At 36.1% G+C, this 11787-nt stretch overlaps 1 protein-coding gene across 1 annotated transcript; it reads right to left on the bottom strand.

The window, feature by feature from the left end:
• Window positions 1-8446: 8446 nt before the first annotated feature.
• Window positions 8447-11472, bottom strand: LOC147607382 (transcription factor MYB83-like). The gene is made up of 4 exons (XM_086790506.1): window positions 11349-11472; window positions 10639-10762; window positions 9734-9863; window positions 8447-9237 (listed from the first exon to the last, which is right to left on the bottom strand). The coding sequence occupies exons 2-4, from the start codon at window positions 10760-10762 to the stop codon at window positions 8511-8513; spliced, it is 981 nt and encodes a 326-aa protein (XP_086646632.1). The 5' UTR covers window positions 11349-11472; the 3' UTR covers window positions 8447-8510.
• Window positions 11473-11787: the final 315 nt, after the last annotated feature.

Raw genomic sequence — 11787 nt, 5'->3', positions numbered from 1 at the left:
TTCCCAGCAGAGCTAACAGAGATGCCTCCAATTCGAGAAGTAGATCATGTGATAGAATTGACCCCCAAAGCTCAGCCCCAGTAGCCTTGCGCACGTACAAAATGCCAGTTCCTGAAGCCATTGAACTCAAGGAACAACTTAGACAGCTGTTGGAACAAGGGTTTATAAGACCCAGTGTTTCACCTTGGGGTACGCCAGTTCTCTTTCAGAAAAAGAAAGATGGAACGCTAAGACTCTGTGTGGACTACAGAGGCCTCAATCAACTAACAGTTAGGAATAAGTATCCTATCCCTAGAATTGATGAGCTTCTGGATAGGGTAAGTGGAGCCCATATCTTCACAAAGATAGATCTCAAATCAGGGTATTATCAGATGTTTCTATGCAAGTTTTCAGTTTTGATTTTCTTTTGAACACGATGAGTATATCTTAATTTCGTATCCCAAGACTTCTAAATCACAGGTCTGGATTCCCAAGCAGAATTCCTCGAATTCTGAATTCTTAATCCTCACATCAAAATCAAAGGTCTCAACTTAGTTTCAGATTCGGTGGGTGATTTGAGTGTAGATTACTGAACTGGTCACATCGTCATTTCTTGAAACTGACGAAGGAGTTACGTCTTGGTCATAGTCTGATTCAAGTTTTTGAGTCTGGAAAGGTTCTTCTTGAACTATCTTTATCGAAGGGTAATATTTCAATTACTACTTTACTGAATTTAAAACTAATCACGAATTTCTATGAGGAATCATTTATCTAAAATTTCGATTTCAATAGTTTTTCTGAAATCTTCTCATTACCATCCTAGAGAATATGAAACGATATAATTTTCTTTCACAGAGTATTTACTTATTCATTCATCAATATTCATGGGAATTAGACATAGGATTAAAGAGAACTCTTATTTTGATATAAAAATTCTGTATGCATCTATTTTTGCATAAGAATCAATATTAGTGAAAGTAACACTTTTACAATAAAAAAATTTCTTTTATGCATCATTTTATGCATAAAAATCAATATTAGTGAAAGTAACACTTTTACAATAAAAAATTTTCTTTTATGCATAAAAATTGATATTAGTGAAAGTAACACTTTTACAATAAAAAAATTCTTTTATGCATCATTCTATGCATAAAAATCCTTTTTGATGAAAGTAACACTTTTATAATAAGAAAAATATTCTTTTATGCATCTATTTATGCATAAAAATCAATATTGATGAAAGTAACACTTTTATAATTAAAAAATATTCTTTTATGCATCTATTTATGCATAAAAATCAATATTGATGAAAGTAACACTTTGATAATTAAAAAATATTTTTTATGCATCTATTTATGCATAAAAATCAATATTGATGAAAGTAACACTTTTATAATTAAAAAAAATATTCTTTTATGCATCTATTTATGCATAAAAATCAATATTGATGAAAGTAACACTTTTATATAAAAGAAAATTCTTTTATGCATCTATTTATGCATAAAAATCAATATTGATGAAAGTAACACTTTTATAATAAAAGAAATATTCTTTTATGCATCTATTTATGCATAAAAATCAGTATTGATGAAAGTAACACTTTTATAATAAAAAAATATTCTTTTATGCATCAACTACAACTTCAAGTAGAGAGCCTCACAGAAAAGCACAACACTAAGATGGCAAATCTATAAGCTAAAAGCCAAACCTAAATGTTTGCTAGATCTTCAAACACACCTCTGCAATGCCAAGGATGATCACAAGGCCTTGGAGCACCGTCTAGAAGAGAAAGAGAGAGAGCTCAAGGCCATGGAAGCTAGGTTAAAAGCACACACGGCCACATCCAAGAAAAACAATTGCCTAGCACACACCAAAGAAATCTATGAGATGAGTTGTGCAAAAATTATGTGATACAGGTTAAATACCTTAAGGCAACACTACTAGAATGGGTGACTATGTTGGCTAGCCACACCAACAACAAGTCATCTCTCACCTCAACAAGAAGATCATGGATGGCCACTCAGTGTCACATAGCGGGTTTACAAGCAGAAATGTGAGTCCTACATAAAGAAAAGGATAGCCTCCTTCTCCAGAATCTCCAACTCCAAGATTCTCACCCACCAAAGAGAATTAGAAATAGCCCATGCTCTGCAAGCTTAGGAAGCATAGATTGCTACCCCCCAACAATAGCTATGGCCATAGAGAGAACCCGTCATCGTGCTCGAAGAAGATGATATATGTATTAAGCTCATGGATAATAGGGAAGCCCCACTAGCTAACCTTCCAGTGGTTCCTTGGGCCCCTCATTAGACTTTCTCTCTTGTTTTTGCTTCACTAATCCTCTCTTTATGCCAATACAATATTAACTTAAGTGAGGAACTAACCCAAGGAAACTTAGCACTTATACAACAAAACACTACTCGTTACACTGACCCAGCCATTATTATTGTTATGTTCATGGGGCCCCTCAAACTCAACGAGGGTCAATCCATGTATATCTACCCCCTAGACCCCATTATGCTTAACTGTTTTACCATGGTGCCGGGTACTAACTAACTCTACTAACTTTAGCAGGGGCGAGGAACCTATAGAACTAATTTCTAATCATGGTGCGAGGTACTAATTAAATTGACTAATTTTAGCAAGGGGAGGAGCCTATAAAACTAATGAAACCCTCTATCCCCAATTCTTTTGTCACCCTCTTCCTAAAATTTAGGAAACTCTCAATTGAAGCTGACACACGGCTAGGTAGAAGCTCAATGGGACACCCCACCAACAACTTCTATTGCATAACAATAAACTATACCACCCTTAATATAGTATTCTCTGCCTTTTTTATCTTATTTGTGCACACTTACAAAATGTAACATTAATCTATGACTTTAACCAAGAGCACATAGACTATCCCTCATTCCCTAAGGAAGAAGATTTGCATGCCTTACATGATTTCTTTATCACAAAGAAACCAATACTGCCTTCCGATGATGGGGATAGGGATAAAAGGGATGATGAAGAGGACAACAACTATCTTGTGTTTAGTCCTATAACCTCTTACTTATCTACTATTTATTATAACAAAAATAAGGATGCCACTAACCATTAACCAAGAGGGATTTCCTAGAATCCTCCTTTGAATTTCCCACTAACACTCTCACCCCCAAGGAACCACTAGATAGCCAACCAAAGGCCACAACCGATCCTACCCCACCATGAACATGACATATAGCGGGTTCTAATATGTCGACCCCCTCCTTGATCTCCCGGCTCCCAGGTATGAGCAACTCATAATGAGCAGGAATTCACTTTCAAAACCTCATCTAATGTGGTAAGCTCTTTTTACATATAACTCCATTCGACCCCACCACCACCATCTAAGCTGAAGCATATGCCACAACAAGGGTCCATCCATCAAATGTAGCATCCCTTTAGCGGGTGATAGGGTAGATACAAGAGAGCTGGGAAACATGGAGTAACGAGAGTCCTTGTGGTCTAATGTGGCTTTAGGTCTCTCATTTGGCCAACCCGCGGGCGACGAACTTGCTCGAAATATGAATAGTCACATTTATGAACACCCATGCCTAAGCGGTGGCAACGTGAGCATATAGTCAAGTCATGGGCGGCTATGAAGAGATACATGTGGATGTTGATGGCCAAGTTATGGTTGCCAACTTTGGAATCCAGCCAGCTTGAAGATTTCCCTTCCTTGTCATTAAAGAATATGTAGATATATATGTGGCATCTCCAAGGCATATTTGTGTGGACCCTCTATACATGCCAATCAAATGAAAGTTCACAGCCTGGGAGTTCCACGAAAGGCCCTGCCCAAGACTCCCACATCCTTACTTCGAGCACAGCTACTTTGATACTTTGAAGCAACAAACAACAGTTCATGCTAACAACTGGTCATGCATAGCAAGAGATTCGAGATTCAACCATCATTAGATACTATCAGATTTTTTAAACTCATCATTCTTCTCATTAGCATACAAGATGATTATGTCCACAACTACAACAACAAAGGCATGAAATTTGATCTTAACAAGGGGCCCTCGGACAGTGGCATTATGTATTATTATCATCGCCTCCACTGCCTACCATCTTACATGCACACAACATTTGAGGACATAATTTTGACACAAATTTTTGGAGATCACTCTACTTCCTATGATGCACACTTTATGTCCTCCAAACAAGAAAGATTTGCTACAAAGAATATCTAGGCCAGCAAGCCTTGTGGGCAATAGATTCTGAGGATGGAATCTGGATCAAGTAGGGGGATGTTGACCTCATTTTGTTTTAACTTAGCCTCTCTCCATTACATAAGAAAGAAAGCATAATAAGTGTCATAAAACAACACTTTAAACATTGTTGTTATGAGAATATCTGGCTATGCCGCCACAAAACTATGTAACTTGTAAGCTTCTATTTCATCTTCCATAACTTTTTGGGACCCAAGTGCTAATAAGGGCCAATTAAATTATTCTCATAATGCAAGGCACAATCCCCCTTTGTTCTAATTGATTCTATTCATATCTCCTTGCTCTCTTGTGTCTATGGTTTATGTGTGTGTGTGTGAGAGAGAGAGAGTTGAGGGGAGAGAGTTTTGAGGGGAGAGAGAGCTACATTCTTGGTGCATGTTACTCTTATGCTTAGATTCTTGATTGTGAGAGTAGAGAGGAGTGAGTGTCCTTGTATGGAGAAAGGCAATAGCTTGAGAAGTAGTCAAGAGAGTGGTGCTGGCTACCACTAGCAATGCTTGGAGTCTACCGAGATACAAGCTTGGATACCAACAAATACTCCATAATGATAATTTTTTAATAGTGCTTATCTTCTTAGTATATTTTATAGTGCTTTTAAGGGAATACAACAAATAAGGCTCAGATAAGGAAATGAGATTTTCTTGGGGACTTTAGACTTTTATTATCTTCTTAGAAAAGAAACATAAAAAATAAAATCTTCTTAAGCAAAGATGTAATAAGCTCATATATTCCCTTGAGCACTGAGTGTGATTGATTTCTCAGCACTGGGAATCATTGGTCTTCTTAAGTTCTGGAAGTGAGAACAAAGTTCAAAGTGGAGTGATTAAGAAGACCAAGATAATAGATATTAATCGCTATTAATTCACAAGAAAGGTTTTCAACCAAAGAAAGCCTACTTTTGGTAATGTGTTACCTAATGTTTTTTCTACTTATGTAATGGTTAGTCTCTTATTATCCTTATACTTTTTTAAAAAACAACCTCAAGGCTAATAAATACTTAAAATTTTAAGTCGTAAACTATGTCATTGTTTTACGTTGTAGGGTTAAATGTAAAGCTAGCTTAAGAAGAACATCATGAATCCAATGAAGAGGAGGGAGTTGGGGACATCGACAATGAAGATTAGAGAATTTCTTTTTCCCCACAAATTATCTTTCTAAATACTTTTTCCATGTAACAAGGGTAAGTTGTCTTTATCTCCACAAGTTGTCTCTATAAACTCTAGCCATGTAATATACGAAAATTGGTTGTAAGTATTGGCTTTGAGAGACCTTAAATAACATATTATCAATCCTTTATTGTTAAAGTGTGCACTTTATATTATACTCTACTTACCTTCTCTCTATTATAAAAAGTTTGGCAGAATAGGATAGGCTGTAGTAGCCAGTCCCATTCTGCCCTTGTTTTAAGAGCCTTTGTAAATAACCAATCATCTACGATTATTTAGTAATGTAACATGCATAAGTTGTCCTTATATTATCTCTAGAAGTTGTCTTTATCTCCACATGCTATCTTTGTAAACTCTAGTCATGTAACATACATGCATTGGCTTTAAGAGACCTATATTATCAATCCTTTATTGCTAAAGTGTGCACTTTATATTGTAGTCTACTTACTATCTCTCTCCTAAAAAACTTTGGGCAGAATGGAACAAGTTATAGTAGCTAGTCCCATTTTTCCCTTTTTCTAGTAGCCTTACAATATGCCTTGTAAATAGCCAATCATCTATAATGGTTATTGGTGAGAGTAAAACACAATAATTCTTTCAATAAGCCTCCCTATTTTCAGAGGCTTATTTATAACCCTCCCTATTTATGAGGCTTATGAGAGGCTTATTATGAGGATTAAAAGTTATATCTTACCCTTGCAATAAGATTTACTATTCCAAGGGTTATTATAGCACATCAATTGCAAGGGTTATTGTGCAAGGTTTTTGCGTTTGACATAATTTTTTCCCTATAAGTTTATAAGCCTTGTAATCCCTCTTACAATGTAGTGTGTTAGATTTATAATGCCCCTTAAAATTACCCTTGCCATGTCCATATACTACTATAGCTTGTGTGTGTGTGTGTGTGTGTGTGTGTGTTTGTGTGTGTGTGTGTGTGTGTGTGTGTGTGTGTGTGTGTGTGTGTGTGTTTACAAACCCTTCACAAGACGATGAAATATAGTTATATTATCAAATGCAAGTAGCAATAGCTTACAAGTGCAAAAACATATACCAACATTGTTATCTTACATTATGAGAGGAAATGATACATTTGTAAATATTTTTAAGAGAATGTACATGTATGTTGCCATAGCAAACTTGAAGTAAAGGTACTGCTTAGCTTAAGAAAGACATAGTCCTAAAGGGAATAAATTGTAACCTAATGCCATCCAAAACAAGATATAGGTATTGATACACCACATTTCAAAACTAAGGGAAAGTAGGTGCCATCACCTATTATCAATATCATAAGGAAAAGACTTCTCTAAATAAGTAGAAGAACCATAGGAAACAAAGCTTGCTAAAAAACAAAATTTGACCGAGGTGGTAGATAACATCTATAGAAGGAGGACTACCAATTGAAAGGAGAGGACTCAAGTACTAAAATTAAGGGAGTCATAAATCATGTTTGATTTGGGCTCATCCTTGTGGCCAAGCACTATACAATGGTGAGAAATAGTGTAGGACATGGTGGTGATAAAAAAATGATCAAAACCAAAGTGTTAAGCAAGCATTTATGGATTTCTAGCAAGCAAAATATGTGAGCGAGGACTAGCTTTACTGATAGGATAATAATCAACCAAGATCAATGAGTGCACTAGTCTTGTCATGAGAGATAGAGAAAGAGAGAAGTCCTTATAGTGTTACCACCACTGGTGCTGGTGCGTGCTGAGTAATGTTTTATGAGTGCACTAGTGTTATCATGAGAGATAGAGAAAGAGAGAAGTCATTATAGTGTTACCAACAATTGTGCTAAGTAATATGTAATGACTGTCTTGCTTTTTTGAAAAAGGCCAAATAACCTCTATAAATGAATAATAATATTATTAATGGTAAAGGAGAGTCACAATAATCAAGTTATGAGGTATTCTTAGACAAATCATTCACATGTTAACATAATCACAAACCTATGAGTGCCAATATTCAGTCGAAGTCGTGAAGCGTTGAGTTTGTGCAAACAGTATTGTAGGTTGAGAAGCTTTCAAAAAGCCAAAAAAGGTAGGATGAAAAGCAAGGTCGTGTGTGTGTGTGGGGGGGGGGGGCAACACCAGGGGAGAGATGAGTGAAGATCAGCATGCAGCTGTCAAGGGATGAAAAACCAGAGCCGCAAAAATGGCTCCAAGATTATGCCACCCCTCTCCGTCAGAAACGAAGCGGCCAGAGATAGAGATGGTGAGGTAGTATAGTTTAGACCTTTGATTTCATTTTGAGAGAGAGAGAGAGAGAGAGAGAGAGAGAGAGAGAGAGAGAGAGAGAGAGAATATGTGTGTGTGTGTGAGAGAGAGTGAGAGTGAGAGTGAGAGTGAGAGTGAGAGTGAGAGAGAGAGAGAGAGAGAGAGTGTGTGTGTGTGTGTGTTTTCTTTCTACAACATATGATTTTGTAACTACTTAAATATTTGTTGTATATCAATACAACAAAATGGAGCAAGAATGGGGCAACATGTCTACCTTTTCCCTCGGAAGACATTTATGTTCTATACAACAATAATCCTGAGAAATATTGAGGGTTTATTTTGAGTAAAACCCTAATGTATTATCCATGGTAAAACCCCTATGTATTAGCAATAATAATCCTGAAAAATATTGAGGGTTTATTTTGCGTAAAACCCCAATGTATTATCAATGGTAATTATCTATAAACCTGTTTCAGGGGAAATATTATAAGTAATACCATGGGTTTGGAGCTTTTGGCTTGAAATTTATTATGTCCACACCCTTATTATTTCACACAAAAAACGGAATTATCTTGTATTGAATTGTTTATAACAAACACTAGTCTTGGATAAATTAGAGTTATCTTGTAGTGAATCATTTATTACAAGTACTAGTGTTGGATAATTTAGAGTTATTTCTTCATGAATAAATGTGTGATCAATAATGCATCCTTATCCACCATATGAATGGTAGAATTAGCTAATAGATGAACACTTAGAATAAGAATTTTCAAATATACACAATTAATTGTAAATCTTTTATCAAAGACCCAAATGAGCCAATTCAATAATGGTGCAATGTGGGCGCCCACATGCTGGCCTTAGTAAGAAGTCTAAATATATGATTTTTGCTCTTATGCCTCAAGGAACAAATCACTATCCCAAAGCTCACATCCATAAGTGTTAATATAGCTAGCCGCATATGGTGTATTTTGTACCTCTGCAATGGGTTGTATAGTTTCCACATCCCAAGGGACATCTAAATCATGAAGTATTAATGCGTGTTGTCTATTTATATGAATATTACATGTTTCTGGTGTAGCTTGCCGTGAAGCATAAAATTCCCAAGATCCATATTCTTCCCCACTACAAAGAGGCTCAATCTTTTGTGATGGATCAAACTCATGAAGTGACAATGTATCACATGTGAAAAGCATAGAGTTGTCTTCTTTTGTAAGTTGAAATTGAGAATTTCCTTGAGTTGAATTGCCATAACTAGGCATGTTGTAGTTGTAGGGTGGCAAAATAACCTGATTGCTTATCAAATTACCAAAGCTATTGATGGAGTTGTGTACATGATAGCCATCTTCCTCATCACTGCCATGAGTGTGCCCAAGTAAGACGGTTGGATTAGAAGACCCTTCAAAACCTAGCATATTAAAACTTGTTGCATCCATCATGGCAATGTTGCAACCTTCTCCATTTTGTGAAGCTCCACTTGACATGCTATCAATGTGGCTTGACTGAGTGTCAATGTTAGATAGGTCCTCTATTTTAAGCTTCTTCTTTATGTGGGATCGCCAATAGTTCTTGATTTCATTGTCTGACCTTCCAGGCAAGTGAATGGCTATAAGAGACCACCTATAACAATGGTAAGTTAGGTAAGTTAGGAACCAATGAGGCAACTAGTGAATGGCTATAAGAGACCACCTATAACAATGGTAAGTTAGGTAAGTTAGGAACCAATGAGGCAACTAGTGAATGGCTATAAGAGACCACCTATAACAATGGTAAGTTAGGTAAGTTAAGAACCGATGTATAAAGTTCTTGGAAAGTTGGGGACCAATTTGTGTATGGTTGGGAAGGAGTGATGAGTTATGAGGTCTGTAAAAAGGACTCTTTGCCGATATTAAAGGATATTAAGGAGTAGGCATGTAGAAATGAAGGACTTAGGAGGAGATTAAAGGGTCTTTGCGAAGTGATATTAAAGGATATTAAGGAGTAGGCATGTAGAAAGAAAGGACTTAGGAGGATATTAAAGGGTCTTTGCTAATTATTTGGAAATAATCTTAAGGTTGTATGCTTAATATAATAATAATAATGCATGGATAGTAATACCATGTGAACGGGAGCTTACCTGTTACCAAACACCGAGTGGAGCTTGACGATGAGTCGCTCTTCTTCTTCCGAGATGTGCCCTCTCTTGATGTCAGGACGTAGATAATTTACCCATCTTAGCCTACAACTCTTGCCACACCTCTGCAAACCTGCAAATTTAGTGTAACGTTTCATTAAAGCTTATAGTTAATTACGCTAATCATCATAACAATGGCGTCTCTGTACGTTAATGATAACCACATGCTCGCTTAATTGCAAAGCAAACTAAAAGAGTTGCAGTACGGATCAAATTATCATGATTATAATACTATCCCGATTGATAATTTGATAGATAATCATAATTGATTATAGTATCTTGGGCGATACTGATTTTTAAATGGCGTCTCTGTAAGTTAATGATAACCGCATGCTCTCTTAATTGCAAAGCAAACTAAAAGAGTTGCAGTAGGGATCAAATTATAATGATTATAATACTATCCCGATTGATAATTTGACAGATAATCATAATTGATTATAGTATCTTGGGCGATACTGATTGTCTCAGTATCGCCCAAGATAATCATAATTGATAATTTCATAGCATTATCATAATTGATAAAGATAATTTGATAGATAATCATAATTGATTATAGTATCTTGGGCGATACCGATTCTCTCAGTATCGCCCAAGATAATCATAATTGATATAGATAATTTGATCGATAGTTTTATAGATAATCATAATTGATAATTTGATAGAATTATCATAATTGATATAGATAATTTGATAGATAATCATAATTGATAGATAGTTTGATAGATAATCGTAGTTGATAATTTGATAGCATCATCATAATTGATAGTATGACCTTGGGCGATTCTGATTTTTTCAGCAAATTTATATAAGGCTGGACTATGGATAATCTTTTAAAAAAAAACAGTTACCTGCTGTCTTCGCAAGCTTACTCCATTGGCCTTCTCCATGCTTTCTCACAGATTGTATCAACCTGATATCCTCGTCCACACTCCAATGGCCTTTACGGTAAGGCCCGGCTTTCCCTTGTCTCATCTTCAAAAAATTAATCCGCAATGAGTTAAGCAACCCAATAATCAAAACCCTAATCCTATTATCCTAGCATTGGAAATAAGCTCCTAATTTATAATTATCCATCTTCACAAGCTACAAAGCTGCAGCAATATTTATAGGGTTAGAAGCAGTGCTCATCATCACAAATCAATCTGCGACAATAGCGACTATAAGATATCCGAGCAACCCAATAATCAAAACCCTAATCCTAGAAGTAAAAATTATCCGAGCGTTGGAAATCAAGCTGCTAGTTTATAATTATTCATCTTCACCAGCTACAAAGCTGCAGCACGATTAGAAGCAATAAGCTGTGTTATAGTGGTCATCATCACAAATCAATCTGCGACAATAGCGACGATAAGCTATCCGAGCGACCACCAATAATCAAAGCCCTAATCCTAGAAGTCCATCTTCAGGAACTACAAAGCCGCAGCAATAATTCTAGGGTTAGAAGAAATAAGCTGTGTTAGATCATGCTAATCACTTGATAACTCAACTAGATCCTGCTAATCACTTGATAACTCAACAAGATCATGCTAATTTGGAATAGCAGCTCTGCAAAACATACCTCGATCGGATCTTGTCTCGGTGATTAGGTTAAGATAAAACTCTTTCGACCTGATCTGCACAGTCAATCATGTAGTTGCGGCTGCGAAAGGAAGTGTAAAGCATCCATTTTGCTAGCGTTTAAGGGTAGTGTAAGATCAGTGTTAATTTAATGGCTGATTTGTTGTCAAGGTTTGCTGATACTTTGCGGTAGCCAAGCTAATTTATGCGTTTAATTTATCTATGCCACACGTTACCTTGACTCGATTGATCGATTGATTAATTTAATTTATCTAATTGATCGATTGATTGGTTCATGATGTTAACGTAGTATATATTATTTGTTGTAATAATCATACCAATTCCTAAGGTTGTTACGCGAATCTTTCAATTGATTAATCAATTGATAAATCACCTGCAGTCTCTCCCCTAGCTCCCTTACAAAAACACATTGTTGAGAA

This window comes from Cibotium barometz, chromosome 55 (assembly GCF_041138505.1).
Source record: "Cibotium barometz isolate CiBa-2024 chromosome 55, ASM4113850v1, whole genome shotgun sequence".
NCBI classification, from domain to species: Eukaryota; Viridiplantae; Streptophyta; class Polypodiopsida; order Cyatheales; family Cibotiaceae; genus Cibotium; species Cibotium barometz.
This window is presented reverse-complemented; position numbering and strand designations above follow the sequence as displayed.